The sequence below is a fragment of the Mya arenaria genome, chromosome 8 (genome assembly GCF_026914265.1).
Source record: "Mya arenaria isolate MELC-2E11 chromosome 8, ASM2691426v1".
NCBI classification, from domain to species: Eukaryota; Metazoa; Mollusca; class Bivalvia; order Myida; family Myidae; genus Mya; species Mya arenaria.
In genome coordinates, this window is record NC_069129.1 from 49,641,192 (window position 1) to 49,661,303 (window position 20,112).

Here is a 20,112-nt window from a genome sequence, read left to right on the forward strand (position 1 = left end):
GAGGAGGCCGAGTTATTACGATTGTATCGAGTTGTTCCCCTTCGCATAATTGTTTTCTGTGTCAGTCAACTTTCGTTTTATTGGAAAGGTAAACAACTTGTTTTAATGCATTAAATGCTTGTTTAGTGCAAAATAACATTTCACTTACATGGTAAAATATGAATATAACTCTTAATGATCATTTTCAACCATAAAATACTTCACTTAAAACAATTTCAATATTTTTAAAACACCCCCATTTTTTGAACATTCCCGTTTAGACGTTAGACTAGAGTGTGTCCCAGTACTAACCCACAAAGGTCAGATTGTTTGCAAACTAAGTTATCAGGAACAGTTTGTCAAGCTGGTTGAACAATTCAACTGCAAGCTTTAAGTTATTTTAAGTTCTAAGGGCCTGTGAGCCAAGTTGATAGAGCACAAACTTGCAAACAGGAAGTCCCCAGTCCAAGTCCCATTATTAGCTGCAATGTTTTCATAGAAAATATAAAAGACGATAGCCTGCAGAAGTTAATAAACTGACAATTTGCGAAACTGTAGTGAACATTTAGCCCTCCATGACTTTGTGAACTAGTTAGCTCGACAGAAAGACATTAATTATTGTGAAAATCAAAAGCCAAGGTCAAACGTTGTTTTTTTCAGTGTTCTCTCCCTTGTGTATTTACTATTTATTTCCTTAACTAAATTCTAAATTTAAACCCTTCAGTAGTATTTAATCAAATGTCAAGCAGTTCCACCTTTATTTCAATAAAATTTGTGAGCTTATTTATCGGTGCATTGGACTTTTTATTATTTTTAATAACAATAACAATATTTTTTAACAATATTTATTACACCAATATTATTTACACAACATCTTATACAAAAGTCTTAGCATTTCTACATATAGGGGCTAGGTTCCCCAGTAATTTTTATTATTTGCTTGTTGATTTTATTACAAATTTAATTGTTAACAATGGCTGGTGATACCTTTCTTCAAAAAAACAATACCAGGAGACAGTCAAACGACCTGTCTCCTGTGCTTGGGGAGGCACTGTGCACCAGGGATAGTCATCATTTAACTCATAACACTATGATGCACAAGTGTATACTTCGAGCTATTGTAGGGGGGGGGGGGGGAGGGGTGAAGCTGACCAGCCAGGGGTCCATATTCAAACTTGCTTCAGAACTGGGTCAGCTCCTCCCCCGCCTGGTCAAACGATCAGTCCCACTAGCCTCTGGGGCCCTTCTCCTGGAACTGGTTTCTGCCCAGGCAATTGTCAAGTTAATAAATATGGGCATTTTTAAATTTATGGGGGTTGACTGTCGTGCTTCCCTACCCCACTCCCTACACAAAGTTCGTGGAGTGTTGGCTGGGGTCCCCGAGAATGAGGACCTGGCGGGCCTTGGGGATCGTCTGGAGTTGCCGCCAGGCGTCCAGTGCCATATTTTGGGGTTGGAACGTCTGGAGGCCCCACCACCACCGGGATTACCCCGGCTGGCGGGGATAAGTTTTATCACCCAGACGAGCCTCCCGAGGTACGTCAGGGTGGGTGGCACGAGCCTTATCTTATATGTTCACCCTAGACAAGAGGACCCTGATAGGTGTTTTAAATGTCAGGGGTATGGTCACAAGGCCCCTAAGTGTACACTTTTATTAGCATGTGCTAGGTGCGCTAGTCTACATTCTACTAGGGATTACAAAAACCCAAACCGCAGATGTAAAAACTGTGGTGATGCCCACTCAGCTGCCTACAGGCAGTGTGTCTCTTTCTTAAAGGCCAGAGTCATCGCAACCATAATGGCTGCCCATTGTATAACCTGGCAGGCAGCTGAGGGGATATTCCATGAAATGGACTCAAAATTTTCTAAAAATTTCAACCACCATAACTCTGCCATAAACCGGTCCACCCATAACTCTATTACAATGGCACAACAAAAATGTAACCCCGGGATATACAAGGGATATGAAACAACCCCAAACAGGGGTCATAGCCCAACAATAAATATGGCCACACCCAAAAAGGGTAATAACTCAATGCCACTGGCCAACAAAAACAACTCAGCAAAAGTTGTCTCCCAGGATTTTCCCAAGGTCATTAAAAATACCCCCCACCAATGGATGGGGGTCAAATGGCATCACCAACACCAAAAAGCCAAGACCGGTCGGTTGAACCCTTGTCCGGTGCTTTGGGGTCAGAGACACTGACCACTGTCAGTGACTGCTCTGACTTCAATGTGACGGACAGGGACTCAATGGTGTCCATTCATTCTTCTTTCTACAAAAGCATAAGTGAAGTGGTGGCCATTGAGGAGACACCAGTAAAGAGCCAGCCACCAACATACCGTGCGGTAGAGTCCCAGACGTCCCCCATTCCAAATCATATTAAAATCTCAAACAATCATTTTATAATAATGGGGGAAAACCATGACTCTACAATTGTAATGAAAGATCTCATTACCCTAATCAAAAATGTTATTTTGGATAAAGCAAGACCGTCTGGGCCTCATTTGGAAAAATATATAGAAAATAGAATTAAGACAAACTTGGTGAAATCTAAAAATGAAAGAAAAGCAGGCAATTCTGGAAATTTAGTACAAGACCGCAGGGTTGAGGTGGCTCGTCCCTCAAGGCCATCACGCAACCTGCCAGCGCACCACTACAGGGGTCCCTCGACACCTGGTAAACTGAGGGCTAGGAGGATGAGTCGTAGACTTTACTCACAGTCTCCAATGGGCAAAACCCAAAGGTCTAATCTCCTCTGCAGGTTTAACAACATTCTTAATGGATAGGGATCTAAAATATTATCATTCAACTGTGGGGGTCTTTCATCTAGTAAACATTCAGAGTTAAAACATCTAACAGATATAAATAGTATTGATATATTGTGCATTCAAGAAACTAAATTTAAGGGGAATACATCAAAATCAATCCCCGGCTATTATACAGAGTTTATAAATCATACAAACTTAAATGATAATGTAGCCGGTGGGTTAGCAATTTATATAAAGCACAATATCCAATACCCGACTCTTTCAATCACTGTTCCGTTAAAAATTGATGGCGGCACAGCCATAGAGGCACTGGCAATTATTGTTTACCCAACAAAGCACCAACCCTTTGTTCTTATAAATGTCTACTCTCGGGGCTGTAACATTCAGGCTCTTACTACACTCGAGAGTAATATACGGAGTAAAACAAATATAATGAAACTGGTATACACTGGGGACTTCAATGCACATCACCCAGTGTGGGGTTGCTCCAAAGTCTGTAAATATGGTGAGGACGTCTGTACTTGGATGGAAGACTCAAACTTGGTAGTCCTGAATGATGGTGCACCCACCAGGTTTGATGCACAAGATAATTCCACGTGCATTGACCTCACCATAGTCAGTGTCTGTTTGGCAGGTGTCGCGTCATGGGGGGTCCTAGATGACAATCTTGGGTCGGATCACTTTCCTTGCCTTAAAGTCCTCCACAATGTTAATATCGGAGGGTCAAATTCACATGAGACTTGCCAACCATCCTTTAACTTTGAAAAGACTGATTGGTGTGAATTCAAAAGATTGTGTATGGGACTCTCTCTCTCTCTGACTTTGATCTGGATGAGCTGGAACATTTTAATCGGCAGTTGACTGATAAAATCCTATCCATAGCTGAGAGTTGTATTCCCTCCTCTTCCGGTAAGCGGCTCAAACGTCAAACGGTCCCATGGTGGACGGACGAATGCTCCAAGGCTGTACAGGGTAGAAAAAGGCATTAAATAACCTAAAAAGAAATCCCTCACCTGATAATTTAATTTTATATAGGTCTTTGGAAACAGAAGTTAAGAGGGTGATTTTAAGGGTCAAAACTCAGAATTGGAAAGATTTCTGTGAATCTGCTAGGTTAAATAAGTCAAATAGTAAGGATTTTTGGAACAAGGTTCACAGAATAAAAGGTCATTCTACCTGCCCTGTACCACTACTTAAATACAGAGACAAAATTGCTAAAAATCCCCTTGAAAAAGCTCAATTTTTTATAAAACATTACAAATCAATATCTAGTGATAGTAATCTTCCACCTGAAACTTTGGCCTTCCAAACACGGTTCGAGAAAGAACATAAAGATATTTTAAACGAGCCAGGGGACAACTCAACACCACTAAATTTACCTTTCTCACTTAGTGAGCTAAGGTCAGCCATTGCTAGCAGGAGAAAGTCCGCCACTGGGGCTGATAGAATATCCTATCTGATGTTTGGGCACATGCCGGATGCAACCCTTCAAATCTGGCTGCATCTGTATAACATGTTCTGGCGGGGTGGGGTGGTTCCTTCCGAGTGGAAAACAGCCCATGTTGTGCCTCTTCCAAAGCCTGGAAAAGACAAAAGCGACCCTAAGTCATACAGGCCCATTAGTCTAACATCTCATGCGGGCAAACTTCTCGAAATCATGGTTAAAAACAGACTTGAGCACGTGCTTGAATCCAATGGAATTCTTAATCGCTTCCAATCCGGGTTTCGGAAAGGACGGAGCACATTGGATCAGCTTGGTCGTCTACAACACGATGTCACATATGCCAAAAATAGAAGTCGCTATGTCCTTGCTATTTTTCTGGATTTACAGGCTGCGTTTGATTTGACATGGCATTTTGGAGTACTCCAAAAGCTGCGGAAATATGGCATAACTGGTAACTGTTTTCACTATCTCAGAGCTTTTCTAGAGGGCAGAAAGATCATGGTCAGAGTTGGGGGAGAGATATCGGATCCTGCAGAACTATCACGAGGAACGCCCCAGGGGTCTGTGATCTCCCCCATTCTTTTCTCAATCATTATCAATGAACTCCCTGAAATAATAAAAAATTCAGGTATGGTCATTAGCCAGTTTGCCGATGACTCCGGCACATGGCGAATGGGGTCCAACTTGAAAGACCTGAAAATAAGAGCACAAACAGGTCTGGACTCCATTTTGAATTGGTCCATAAATTGGGGCTTCAAAATTTCAACAACAAAAACTGTAGGCATGCTGTTTGGCAACAATCCAAGGCAAACCGTGGACGTATTTTTAGGAGGTCAAAAGATCATCTTTGAAAATGTTGTACGTTTTTAGGCCTTTATCTTGACCCACGTCTTTCATTTGTACAACATTTTAAGATCATAAAAGAAAGATGTGAAAAGGACTTAAATCTAATGAGAATGTTATGTGGAACAGATTTTGGGTCAGACAAACACAGTCTACTGGTCATATATAAGTCCTTAATACGTTCAAAAATAGACTATGGTGCTCAAGTCTATGCTAATGCCTCGCCAAACAGTCTTAAGATCTTGGAAAATATACAAAATAAAGCCCTTCGAATAGCTCTGAGAGCCCTTCCCTGTACCCCTGCATGCATGTTCGAGGAAGAGGCGGGGATACTTCCCTTGGCCCTGCGGAGGAGACAACAAATCATTAACTTCTGGGCTAGGGTACAGTCCCGGAAAATAGGTAACCCTGTAAATGACCTCTTTGGGACCGGCTTCTTCATCAAGGCAAAATATGACAAGGGTAAACATAGAGCGATGCCTTTTGGCGCTTACACCCAAAACATTGTTGAGGAGGCTGGGCTCAAAGATGTAAGTGTGGCAGACCTGAGGCCGTCTAAGGTTCCTCCGTGGACCCTCCAGGACCCTTCAGTTGACATTTCTATCTCTAAAAAAATAACGAAATCAGACTTGCCGCACCTCGTCAAAGCTGAAACTCTCTCTCATATTGATCAAAATTATGCTGAGCATTTAAAAATTTACCCAGATGGATCTAAAAACCCAGAAACCGGCATAGTTGCATGTGCCTTTTATATTCCATCCAAAAATATCAAAAATATTAAAAGACTCAGCAACCATCTCTCCATATTTTCGGCTGAACTTTTGGCAATTAAAGATGCACTGGACTGGGTTATCAGTAACAAGTCCATACATACTGCTATCCTCTCAGACTCGCTATCATCATTGCAGTCTATACAAAACAGAGGTAGCAGCTCCAGACCTGATTTGATAAAAGACATTTTGGAACAAAATAATAAGTGTCTGGAGAAAAACTTAAAGGTTACCATGGTAAGGGTCCCAGCTCATGTCCGCCTGAAGGGGAATGAAGTGGTTGACGGGCTTGCAAAGGCGGGCCTCAGGCGTGTGGAGGTGAATGATCCGGTCCCTCTTGTACCCACAAAGGTCTATTCACTAGCCCGCCGGCACGTCATAAGTGAATGGCGGTCGGCGAGGACACCTAAAACATACATTAATACATTTGATAGGACCTCTGTGAGTCTCCAGCCTCCAAATAAATATTCTAATTTCTTTAGAATTGATAAATGCATAACGAGGCTGAGACTGGGCACATCACTTCTCCCAGGAAGTGCTGGGAAATATATTCTCAAAAGTGATCCGAACTGTGCTCGGTGTGGAGTGACCTGTGACACTTCCCACATTCTGTTACACTGTGACACTTACAGGGGCCAGAGGGCAGAACTTAGGGCAGCCCTAACTTTTTCTGGTTTGGATTATAATATAAACAATATTCTAAACCCCAGCAAGGCTGCCCAAAGGTCTGTCTTCAGGTCACTTGCCAAATTCCTGGTTGACTGCCAGATAACCGACAAAATTTAGACATAATATACAATGTGTTGTATATCTTAATATACAATATGTTACATTATTTTTAATTATATTTTTATTTATATAGGTCAGTTGTCTGGAAGCTGTCGGCACTTTTAATTAATTGCCCCATAACTGGATTTAGCATTCTCTATTAAATACTGTCAGGAACAGTCTACGTTATATGTTGTTCATTTTTGAACATCATATATATATAATCTATTATTTACATATTTAATTTATATTTTGTCTTATTTAATTATTAATGTTACCCCCTTTACCGGCAGCTTTATCCTACCCAGGTCAGTTGTCGGGAAGGTTCCGTTCAGTACCCCAAGACTCCTAGCAAAAATAACATTTAATTATCTATCATAAATTGAAAAACTAAGTGAATAATACAAGGCCTAGCCAAATATTCTTAGTAACAAATTATACAGGTTGGAAATTAGTAACAAAACTTTGACTAACCACAACTAAATCTTAAAAGCTTAAATAGTAGCATTACAATTTTGTTTACTATAATCTTTATAGTATTCACCGTGGGAAACACATTCCAATGGTCACGTGATTTTCATTGATCAAGTTTGTTTATACTCTCGATCGTGAGAAATACCTATCGATCAGTAGTATATATCGTAGTCATATAATTGTGCACACTCTGACCCGTATAAATACTACTAGTGGTGTGTGTTTTATTTAACAATCATTGTGAATTTAACGGTAAAATTACCCTTCGATAGTCCGTCTGTTTAATCCTCCGCCATTGAGTGAATTTGCCACGTGACACTTTCCTCCCACATGGTATCTCCTTCAATGGAAAGTATTCAAGTAGCCTAAATCATGGCACCCGGCGAACTCGTTCTTTTCTCTATCCCGGGGTGGAAAAATAGTAATACTGAACGGAGTCACCCCTGTAGAATAGCACAAGCATTCAGATTTAATTCTTTTTTTATTTTTCAAGCATTAAACCCCATACATTTATGGGAAAAGGGCTTCGGGGAGTTTGTTTATATGTTGTTTTAATAATTCACCAGCCGTTGTATATTATAAATTTACCGTTCCTCCGGGATGAGAATCCTTTTTATGTAAATAATGTATATACTATTTTAAATTATTATATAATATTTTAACAGTGGCCCTGAAAAGGATCGTTTTCTTTCTTATAGTTAGTAAAGTCTTTGTTTATGCCAGTACTAAACTACCATCCGGAAACGGCTCTAATATTAATAGCGATATTTTAAATACACCCTGGAGGATCAACCAATCTATATTTTATTTCATAATTTAATCAATCCTTGGCGACGCTTTCACATATTGTAACACCATAGAATGGAGTCTTAAGCTGGGAATTGTTATATTCTCCATCCTGGTTTGCCTGGTTACACAGCGATACTAGTCCAAAAAAAAAGAAGAAAAAAAGAACAACAGTTGGACACTTATATATACATGTATAACACACTTTTCTTTATCTTATTATATTTTTTATTTTTTTTATTGAATATAGCTGTTGTATTATAAACAAGAAAAAAAAAGAATTCACTCAAAGGAGAAAGAAAAAAAGAAAAAGAAAAAAAATTCCAGGCAAACGCACTGAGGCATAGTCCTCAGTGCAAACCAGCATATACCGCCCCCATCTCTGGTGGGGGTGGTTTAGGAAACTAACTAGTGAGAAATCTGTCATTTAAAAAAAATAAATAAAATTTCTCACTAGCTAGTTGTTATAATGCCAAGGATACGTTGTATATATAAACAATTACTATTGTAAAGAATTTTAAAATTTAGACATCTTTTTTAAAAATGTAGGCTGAGCCTAAAATGTTTGTATATGATGTATTTGAAGTGTTTGATTTTAATGCGTATGTGATAGATACTTAAGATATTATTTAAATATTGAATATTTAACCAGAGATTTATACATACTGTGTAGGAATATTTATATATATACAGTCCAAAGCACCCACGCTACGATTAAAGACGATATGCTTTAAATGTTATTAAATCTGTAGAAATACTGTAAAACGTAGCGTGCTCGTCGAATGGGTATAACCCGATGGCGAGGGTAAATAAGCTCATCCCCCCCCCCCCCCCTACAGTAAAAACACACCAAAATATTGCATCTCAACTGATTCAGATATTAGATCTAATGTTATATAAGAGATCACGACTAAAACGGATCAAATGAAACTAATGTAAGTAAATAAAACATAAAAACATTAAAATATAATCATCGGACACAAACTACTACTGTTTTAATATTAAGATACTTGATTGAAAGTATTTTTTTACACTTAGTAGATTTCTTTCACAAATATTGGATTTCACTTTCAAAAAGGGAATTTCACTTCGCTTTCAGATCTATTTTCAATATATTTATCTAACTTCTTCATTTTTAGACCAATTTCATTTAAATTTTAAATATAAACCTATGATATTGCCTTTTCAATTATTTGTTCAACAAAAAGATTAATTTAATAAAAATAAATGAGTTATGAGTGGATTTCACGTCTCAAAAAGTGGATTTAACTTGTCAAAATGTGGATTTCACTTCGATTTCCGATCTTTTTTCAAAAAAGGTCTACAACTTTCTTATTCTTGGAACAATTTGGATAGAATTTGAAATATAAACCCATTATGAAGCCCTTTCAATCATTATTTAACAAAAAAAAAATATTTTTTTAAAAATAAATTAGTTATGAGTGGATTTCACGTCTGAAAATGTGAATTTCACTTGTCAAAATGTGGATTTCACTTCGATTTCCGAAAAATTGCTCTAACTTCTTCATTTCTTGATATATTTCAATAAAATTTGAAATTTAAACCCTTTATTAGGCACTTTCCAAAATGTGTACAATAATTAAAAAAAATACTAATTAATATAACTGAGTAGGGAGTGGATTTCACTTCTCTAAAACTGGATTTCACCTCGATTTCCGATCTATTTTCGAAAAATTGTTCTTACTTCTTCATTTTTCGACCAATTTCAATAAAAATTGAAATAAAAACCCTTTATGAGGCACTTTCTAATAAGTATTCAAAAACAGAAAATTATTTATTAACATTCATGAGTTATGAGTGGATTTCACTTATTGGAATCTGGATTTCACCTCGATTTCCGATCTATTTTTTGAAAAAAATGAAAAATTGCTCTAACTTCTTTATTTTTTGACCAATTTCAATAAAATTTTGAAATATAAACCCTTTATGAGACACTTTTCAATATGTATACAAAAAAAAATAATTTATTAATTAAAATAACTGAGTTCTGAGTGGATTTCACGTGAAATCCACTGGATTCCTGTATCACCCCGCACCGAAACGGCGTCTTAACGATTTGTTAATTTACTCACCGGGTTGCAGATTCCACAGAGTCGTTGTCTCTCTTGAAATTGGCAGTTGGTTTTGTTAAATACGCCATAATAAATGAAAGATCGCCAATATAGAATATTTCTGTTGTTGTGCCGGCCAGTTTTTAGTCTACGAAGTTCGTACGCCACCCTAAAAGCTTTCGTAGAAATTTTCGTAGATCTGGCGTGAGACCACAGTTATTTTTACTATATGTTTCATATAGACACTAACCTGGCTTTTGACTTTATACACACCCCAATTGAAAAACAAGGACATGGCATCTCTAGAACAATTCAAGACACAAAATATAATCACAAGAAAACACCATGTTGACCATTGACCCGACTGTCAAAATTGAGTTCAACTACATAACCCTTCCGCCAGGGAGTCAATCGGCTACAAACAACTAATTTTCAGACTTCCACAAGCTATGATTTACCCAATATTTACATTGAAAACTATCAATTTTTGCAATAGAGTGTCAAATTCAGTCAAGTTCTCTGCAAAAAGAACATTTTTTGCTTCTTTTTCATTCAATTTTAATAAATTATTGATACTTGAACACAAGCAATCTTTTTTCTGTATTCACATCCGGATCTTGGTCAACGGGGGGCAGAGGTCTTGAGCCATCTACGAAGAAACAGGTGCTTGTTCGTACGAAATTCTTAATAAAACGGCTAAACAGCCTGAGATACATCGTACAAAGTCCGTAAGCAAAACAGACTTCGTACGAAGTTTAATAAAACTGGCCCTTATTCTAGTAAAGCTTGGAGTCCGGATTTATTCTAGCAAGTAATTTGGTTGGTAACAAAAAAGGAAAAAGTCCAATGTCATTAAATGTAACGGTCAGCTCGCGCAGGAAAAAATCAAGATAAAATAAATCATGCATTCTTAAGTAATGTATTTTAAACATATCCTTTGAGCTTTGGAATTATAGGTTTATTGCATAAATATTAATGTTCTTGTAAGCTATTGAATATTACTGGTGTTTTAAGCATTGAAAAACCGCACTCTTTCTTCGACCGAGGCAGGCGGTAAATTGGTTTGTAACTTTTCAGCCGATTGCCCCTACTATGAACGCTGCCCTGAGCGGGCACCGTCCAAAAACCAGTCAGAATTTATACCTGGCCATCCTACAACCAGATGATTGATATCTTAAATCAAATATACAAGTCATTCGATGATAAACTAGCAACTACCTTAAATTTCTGTGATACATCCAAGGCCTCTGATACAGTATCTTACAGTGGCCTTGTTTTTAAGCTTAAAGAGTAGGACATTACCGGTAATGTAATCAACTGGATATACTATTACTTTAAAATCGAAGTCAACTAGTGTTCATTGGCACACCCTCTTCTCAGTCTAAATTTATTTCAGCAGGTGGACAACAGGGCTCTGGTCTGGGCCCTCTACCCTTTCTCATAAACGTTAATGACATAGCTAACACAATTAAAAAATACAACTAGACATTTTGCGAATAATAGTTTCCTTGCTGTCATGTCATCTACTTTAGATCCTAAAGAGAACACTTTACATGCTGACTTGCAATCCATTTCTGAGTGGTCAAAACGAGGCTTGTTCAAGTTCAATCCATCAACCACATAAGCAATGTTTACCGCGCAAACCTTGTATTTGATTCAACGTCACTTACTTATTTTGACACACCAAAACACTTTGGAGTCAATCTAAGTTCTGACGGAACCTGGCATAAACATATTGAGAAAATCATTACTTCTGCAAAGAAGGATCGTGGTGCAATGAAAGCTCTTAAGTTTAAACTTCGTAAAAAAACAACCTCAAAAAGTTTACCTTTCGTACATAAGGCCATTCTCGTGTATATGCTCTTGTAGTATGGGACAATTATAATGAATATGACAACAACAAATAAATTTAATTCTTAATCAGCCCAATGATTCAATACGGCTCGTTTGTTAAGTCAATTTATATTCCAGTTAAATACTCAGATCTTTCTCCTAAATGCAACTTTAAGATGAAAATTGAATGCTGACTGTTAAATCAATTAGCAGCTTTAAAAGTAAGATGTAGTTGAAACTTGATGTTGCTTTTTTAAATTTATTGGTATTCCGCTGTTTTCTTTTAATTTATAAAATTAACTTGTTTTTATCCCACTTATTTTTAAAACTCATATTAAACGGTTGATATCTGATCAATGATACTACTAAGTCATAGTTGAAAGGTTTAACAAATGTTACAAATCGAAAATTCAGATGTTCTACATGTATATTGATGTTGGAGGATAGTTTTTGAAGGAAGTTATCACGTGGAAATGTGAGTGTGATTTATCTCAGAAATGATAGTATATGTCATGTATTTAATTTATTAAACTAAATGGAGAGGGACGAACGATTTAAATTTTCCTCCTTCCCGATCAAATGGGGCATTTGGTTAAAAACACTTAATATATAGATCATTTAACATCTTTTCACTGGGTTAAAAGTTAATGTATATATCTTTATAATTAACACACAATATGGTATGTTTAAGTCTGGTGAACACATTCCTTGACTTTGTTTTTCAAACAGATGTTTAAGAAAATGCCTTAAATCATTTAGTATACCTTCGGAAGCCATTAATACATCTAATGTTGCCAGATGCTAGAGCAATGGACCATGTTACGTGATACGTTATAAAGATAAGTCTACTATTGGATTACATCAATGCGGCATGTATAGCTTTTAATGATATACAAAATAGAAATTGAAAATGAACCTTGTTCTCTTTCAACTATACTATCTGGCAATAGATGACACGACGTCATTTTGTAGTTGATTTATTTTGACTTAGCTTTTTCGGTGAAATTGAGTCCGTAGTTTGTATCCAATAGATCCAATAGATAACAACTTAAGACGTGAAATATCAGGAATCTAGTACATCAAGTAGGTATTATTCCCTTGAACAGCATTGTACATTTTTGTATACGCTTGTCCTAACAAAACGCCATATACGATTCCAATCAAAATGACAAAAGTTTGACTCGAGGAACGTCACCGTGATGCCAGGGAAGCACAGAACATGTCATAGGATGGAGGCAAACGTACCTTTATGACATGACCATACGACAGATAAACGGCTTGATTATTTCAGGCTTAAATTTGCACAACAAATGACCGACTTCGGTGAGGAATGGAGCGTGTATTTTCCATGCCAAAATTGATATTGACTTTTTTTGGCTGCGTTTCATTATAAGGCTGTCATATCCTTCATTTTTTTAATAGAGAGTTTCGATTAGCTCTGTTGATTCAGACAATAATGACAATTCTAGCTCGTATGTTCGAGACTGAAATTGTGTAAAACCTAATACGACTCGCAGAAGAACGGTTCTTGGCGTATTCAAAACCCTAAAGGCGAAAATCTTTCAATTTTCCTGCTGTTTTTACAAGTTATTTACGCTTGGTATTGCACACAATGATGTCTGCCTTTCTTTGAAATCTTTAATAATGACTTCCATACAAACACTTCGTAACATAGACACACTGTTATAGATAGATATGCTATAATAATGAAACACGCTCTATAAGTCGACGACTACAGCAAATATTAAATTTAGGGACAGTTTCGATCAGATTTGTATTCTTAGTAGAGCTTGCTATCAATGTTAGTTACTGTAGTCATGGGAATATAAACTTCAATCTTTAGTATAGAACAATCATGTTTCCACTGTCCGTTTCAAGGCGATATGTACAACACGACACTAGTAGCTATATTTTGATATCATTGAAATCTGTTATTGTTATCTTCAAACATTGTGTGGCCCACTTCGAATATTTGTGAGATTTTTTCCTTCAATCGCAGTGTCAAAATGAGCAAATACGAGAACTACAACTCAACGTCTCGCAACTACGACACACAGAGGGTTCCAGTTGCCTCGGACACCATCGCGGCCATGCTCCAGTTCTTTACCAGCAAACAACTCAAGGTATTGCCCAAACATAAAGCGGTTTAGGTGTTGAGAGTAACACCGGGATAAAATTGGAAAGCTCCAATAGTTCGTTAAACCACTCGGGGTCTGCTGAAGGACATGGGGAGGTATTCAATGGGTAACTTAAATATCAAATACTATTTTAAATGTCAGACTATTGATGCCACTTGAGTTATCACCAGCTCTTGATTTGGAAAAGGGCAATAAGCGGTGTATGAAGTTTGCTTGTCCTACAGACATTAGAGACATGGTTAACACAGTACTTTTACATTGATTACATTGATCCACACGATTAAACAGGCAGCAAATTGGTATTCGAAGGAAGAATCATAAACAATATATAAAAGATCACACTAAATAATATTATTTTTAATGATCAATTTTCTTGAATGCCTTCAAATGAACTTAATAATCTATTCGTAATAGACGAACATGAGTATGAAAAATATTATGTCACAATTGTGAATTGTCTACATTTAATAGACACTACGTGTGATAAATTCATCCAGCCAATAGAATGCCTTATAATTGAAGTTTAAATATGGCAATCATGAGGAACATAATAATGATGAATTACAAAATGGGTTTAGGTTACGGGAAACAGGGCATGCAATATAATACTGGTAATACTGAACATAAACACAGTTTTTTACTACTTACACCCATTATGAACATAAATTATTTCTGTATTAAAATAGAGCTTGCGGACAATGCATTATGACAAACTGATACAAAACTTAATAATAATGGCCTTGCTTTCTTTAAAAAATGTGGAAGTATTAGTCTTAAACGGAATGAACAGACATAAATGACGAATGTTGAATTTGAATCTCGTTGAATAGGATATCCATGTCTTGGACGCAGGCTGCGGAACAGGCAACTACTCTAGTGCACTCCTTGAAGGGGGTCTTGGTCACGTGACCATGATTGACGCCTCCGGTGCGATGCTACAGCAGGCGAGGGATAAACTAGAGGACGCCTTGGCGGATGGACGCGTCAAACAGATGCTAGAAGTAAAACTACCGGAAATACCGTTTCCAGATAATACATTTGACGCCGTTATGTTTAACATGGTAATTACTTATTTATTTTTTTAAATCAGTTTATTTAACCGGATGGGACTGTATTTAAGATTAACCCTCAGTGCGTCTTTCCGTCCGTCTATTGGATTACAAAAAAAGACTCTTCAATAAATAAAGAAGTGTGCAGGCGAGGTTGATGGGCTTTGGTATGTTTAATTTTGTATTGACAATATTAATGGTTTCTATAACAACAAAAAGGGAGGAAATTGATTTTGATTGGATTATGTATGAGTGTACGTAAGGTTAATGAATCTTCGTACGTTGAAAGAGAGTCGTTAGGAGATAATGAACGTCATTTTAGCTTATTTTGTCGAAAGAAATGTGGTTGCTATGGCTTTTGACTTTTTCTTCGAATAACTCGAAATTATACAAAGGTTTCATTCACGAAATTTGATAAGTGATACAATGCATGCCTTTTAATGTTTTGTCAGACAAAGCATGTGGTTGCAATGAAAACAAAAAGTGTGAATGTTTGTTTGTGGAATAAATGGATCCTGCGGTATCTCAAGAATTATGTAAGTTCGCTAGGTATATGAAGCTTTGTGTTAAAATTGGTTGGGAACCAATAGTAAAATTATGCAAATCTTTAAAAACAAGTGTTACTATGGCAACAAACAAGCAGGGTCCTATTGAATTGCTAGCCTCTCTGAGTGAATTTTTTATACTGCCATTTAATAGCTTGTCGATGAGGCGGTTGGTCAGTCGGTTTGACAATCGGTCAGTCTTAGATTTGTCCGGACGAAAACTTATGAAGATATTTTTTGTATTTTTATCACCGAATTTGATATTTAAACATGATATTTACTTTGTTTATAGGTTCTCCACCATCTAGAACCTCTAAACTCAAAAAAATAATGTTGGCTATCCCGTCATTTCCAAGGCGATTACCGAAGCGAAACGAGTTATCAAGAAAAACGGCGTACTCATTGTCACCACCCAACTTCCGAATATCGTGAAAAACAACCTCTGGTTTACTCAAATCAACGAGGAAATCACAAACCGCTTCATCAGCCGCTGGCCAGACTTGGATTACTATGAAAGTACTTTCTCCTGTGCAAATCTTGAGCTGGTTGAAACTGTTAATATCCTAGCCAAGCACTACATGAAAGAAAACGATTTCTATGAAGGCCCATTGCATGACTGGTGGCGAGATACGGAGTCTTATTGGGGTTTTGCAACGAAGGAGGAATTAAAGGAAGTGAAGGAGAAGATATCAAAATTGAAGGAAACAGGAGAACTGGAAGCATGGGGAAAGGAAAGGGATAGAGCCAGGACAGAAGGATCGGTAACCTTATTTGTTTGCAGAGCAATGTAATTGTTAGTGATCAAAAGAGGGCCATAAATCGAAAGCGGAGGACACAGTAACATAATACATTTTGACAGCAATGTTATTGGTCCTAGGCAATGGAAAGGAAGAGAGCCATGGCGAAGGTGACCGGATGTCTTTCTTGTTTGCAAAGCAGCATGTAATTGTTGCTGGAAAGGTGAAAATATTTGAAAGTGACAGTGTGTATACACTGTGTATACCAATTCACACTATGTTTTAAAAGTGCAAATACATCATCTAGGACTCTGACATAACATACTTTATTGATAAACATCAATGTGTTTTAAAATTGACAATGATTTATGAAACCTGTTAAAAGGTGTGCTAATAAATATTAAAGTGACACTATTATTCAAAATCAATACATACACATGTATAACATACATACATTTGGAGTGATAATCCTTTAACTACTTACTAAATAATACATTTATTGGAAATATTAATTGCTAATAACAAGATTGTAACCGTGTATTTAATAACTGAAACCTCAAAAATATTAAATGATTGGTGAATGCTAAAAGATTTACAGTGATCTATTATAGTATCATAAGGTAGAAATACCGTGTTTTTGTACATTTCTTTCAAATTAAACTCGGAATCCTTCATAAGAACCACTGTTTTTTTACATTTATTCATCCTTTCTGGTATATTTAAACAATTGTATTTATTGTGGTAAATCTTATTTGGGAGTAAAAGTGCATCTTTAATATAAATTATAAATGTAAAATTAAACAAACATGTTAACCATGATGTTTTAGCTGTGTTTTTTATTACCATGAATATTAATTGTATTATAAAAGCTGGCATTATTATCACTTTTATTGAAAAATGAAGTACATAAATCATGGAATTCTGGATAATAAATTCCTTAACTTTCATTGGTAACACGCACTTGACCACCTTGGTCTTACCCTTTCGGAGGACGTCAAATGAACATTCAATGTATCGTCTTTAATGTATAGGGAATGGCGACGAATTGATATACTAGGTGCGTTGAAATTTTACTTATCTCGGCAAAATCTCGAACGAATGTGCGTATCCTTAATCCCACCTCATCATGAATACAGTGATGTCCTTTGTCATAAATGCTCGAAAGCTTTTAGGAATGGCATCGAATCCGTTCAAAACAAGGCTGCAGGAATAATAATAAGAGCCACCAACTTGTTCAAAATCGATCGCCTTCACAAATAACTCCAATGGGTTCATATGGCTTAAAGAAGCGGAAACTCAGATTTAAATTTTCCTCAAGATGAATAATAACGTAGATCCAACATACCTTTTTGCACTTATTCCTACTCACAACATTCAAGACTACTCTCTTCGTTCTGCTAATGATTATCTACATATCCATTCTCTCTCCCTACCTATGACCCCTTACCATTTGGGAATGGAACGTTTTTCATCTTCGTGCACGCAACCATATTTCCCGCATTTAAAAGGCAACTTCAAAGCAGACAGTTACCGTGGTCAGCTTATCTATTTAAAATCGACAGCAGATGGATACAGATATATCACACAAGTCTTCGACTTTGATGCAACACTCAGTTGGAAAATCGCCGTATTATCTCAGAGTCACCACTATTGGTGACCACTGGGGCAACTGAAACTCATTACCTTATTTAAATGTCTATGTCATCAACGAATCGTCTTCTTTACTTTATGACTTGCCCTATGCGACAACAAGCAACAACAAGCAACACTATGCTGTATGATAACGCACCTAACCTATTTGAAAGCAAACATTCTTCTGTGCAGAACTTAGTGCTGCAACAAAAACCTTTAGAGCTTAGTGTTTAGGAGGCGTACGGATGTATCTCTGTAGGCTGCTGATGTGTGCTACATCACTTCTTCTCTCGTTAGCGATTTCTGCTCAGAATAATGCAGAAACTCAATAAGTATGCATAGCTTCGACTAGCACTTCATGTCATCATATCAACACATTTTAATCTAGTATTCATTTTATTTTCAAAAGAAATCTAATACCTCCTCCTATTAACTTTATTAGCGATTTTCTTTGAATTCCAGAACAAGTTACTCCAGCACGGATAGGAACTTTTATACGCGTTAGAAATGCTTGTCTTCCGATCCATTCAGAAACATTCTATATATGATTTCTTTGCACGTTTTTTATCTCACTGAATTGAAAAAAATAACACTTAACATGATTTATTTCATAGCCATTTCCGGTTCTGTGCATAATTATGAATATCTCTAATTTACCACAATATTAATGGAATATCCTTCCAAGGCAGTAACCCTAGCATTTATTGATGACGTCACATACCTATTAATTTGTCTTGTCAAGTTTCGTTTCTCTCAGGCAAAGAGAGATGTTTCGAAAATGTTTGAACTGGTACTTTTACGCATGGAATACTTTTAGTGAACTACGTAATGAAGGTATGTGTTCATTTAAAGGGCTTAGAATGAAAATGAGGAAAGCAAAAGGAAAGTGATTTATATGAGTATCAGCGAGCCTACAGGTGTATGTTTAAAGTGAAAACTCGCATCAAACGAATTTTAAACTCAACTAAAACTTTTACATGGACACTTAGCTACACGTACAAGTACACGTTCTCGTCGTGGTTCGATCTAACTCTATTGTCTGTTGCCTATTAGTATGTGTGCATTTATACAAGGTCAGATTTTATTTTATCACTTAATGTTATTGTTATCGCAGCGCAAAACTTAAAGCGGGGATCCATAATTGTCTGTTGCCTATTGATAAGTTTGCCTGTATACACGGTTAGATTTCATTTTATCTCTTAATGTTATCGTAATCGCAGCGCAACAACTTAAAGCGGGAATCCATTTAGCTGTAACCGAAATCATGGCTGTTTTAATTGCTCTAACATCATAGTCGCAAGGTCGAATGTGAATAGTTACAATTCCATTCAATACCATACCACATGTTTTGTAAAAATATACAATTAACACTAGCAAATTCATAGTTTAAGGTGTTTGGCGTCCAAGTTATAAGTATCTTCCATTGCCGAGAGTTTAAGTTTTATCCAATCCGAGCAAATTGTGTTTTGCAGAAACGAGGTTGAAGCAAATATGCTAAATATTTATTTATTAGCTTGTCCGATGTTTTAGTTTCTCGCAAACTGCGGCAGAGTCTCAGATCCTATCCAGAAGCAGACTGCCCCCAAATCGGGTCCACAGACCCTCATCTTTAAACCGGATTACATTCACTCAGATTTTAACCACTTTGCAGATAATTATCCAAAACGGATACTCCTTTGTTTGTTTATTCAAAATCATCAAGGTCTGACCTTGCCTATTGGCTGCATTATGGCTTGACCTTGTCGTGACGCCATCACGACATGACCTGTGTCTCAAATGCCATAAGTGACATGATATGGAAGTGACCAATCCTGACATTAGAAGACTTGAAGAAACAATGTTAGGTACAAGAGTTCCGGGGTTGAGCCAATACCCTTTTCCCTATACGCACTAACTATATAATGCCGAGCGCTTCGCAAGGGAGCTTCTGTTATATTGTAACGTCTTCCTGATTGACACGGCTGGGGTTTGAACCCCGAATTTTTGCGCCCAAAGCCAACAGTCTACCACTGAGCTATCGGGGCGATGAAAACCGATGATCAAGCTGCAGATAAGCGTTTTATACTTCCAAACTGATCTCAAATAACATTTGGCCATTCAGAAAAGGTTTTTGTATTCTCATTAATACTTTGATTAAATTATGTGGTACCATCAACCCCATATGATGATAATGTAAAAAGGTAACTGGCTATCGCAACATGAAAGGGCTTGTCAATCAAAATGTTCAGTGACGTATGATTTAGCTATGCCATTCCCTTTTGACAGAATTT

At 36.9% G+C, this 20,112-nt stretch overlaps 1 protein-coding gene and 1 long non-coding RNA gene across 3 annotated transcripts; one reads left to right on the forward strand and one right to left on the reverse strand.

Annotated features, from left to right (window-relative positions):
• Positions 1 to 2: 2 nt before the first annotated feature.
• On the forward strand, positions 3 to 17,077 carry LOC128243441 (ubiquinone/menaquinone biosynthesis C-methyltransferase UbiE-like). The gene is made up of 4 exons (XM_052961228.1): positions 3 to 88; positions 13,741 to 13,864; positions 14,710 to 14,940; positions 15,766 to 17,077. The coding sequence occupies exons 2-4, from the start codon at positions 13,748 to 13,750 to the stop codon at positions 15,802 to 15,804; spliced, it is 387 nt and encodes a 128-aa protein (XP_052817188.1). The 5' UTR covers positions 3 to 88; positions 13,741 to 13,747; the 3' UTR covers positions 15,805 to 17,077.
• LOC128243442 (uncharacterized) lies at positions 2,846 to 8,449 on the reverse strand. Of its 2 annotated transcripts, none has more exons than XR_008262834.1 (5): positions 7,313 to 8,449; positions 6,855 to 6,924; positions 6,042 to 6,214; positions 4,131 to 4,331; positions 2,846 to 3,714 (listed from the first exon to the last, which is right to left on the reverse strand). It is a non-coding gene; the product is annotated as an uncharacterized LOC128243442 (long non-coding RNA). The 2 variants fall into 2 exon arrangements; XR_008262833.1 differs by having other exon boundaries at positions 6,864 to 6,924; positions 7,313 to 8,446.
• Positions 17,078 to 20,112: the final 3,035 nt, after the last annotated feature.

Coding starts and splice junctions, on each gene's coding strand:
- LOC128243441 (XM_052961228.1), top strand. CDS start 13,748: ATGAGCAAATACGAGAACTACAACTCAACGTCTCGCAACTACGACACA. Junction 13,865..14,709: donor TTACCAGCAAACAACTCAAG/GTATTGCCCAAA, acceptor CTCGTTGAATAG/GATATCCATGTCTTGGACGC. Junction 14,941..15,765: donor ACGCCGTTATGTTTAACATG/GTAATTACTTAT, acceptor CTTTGTTTATAG/GTTCTCCACCATCTAGAACC.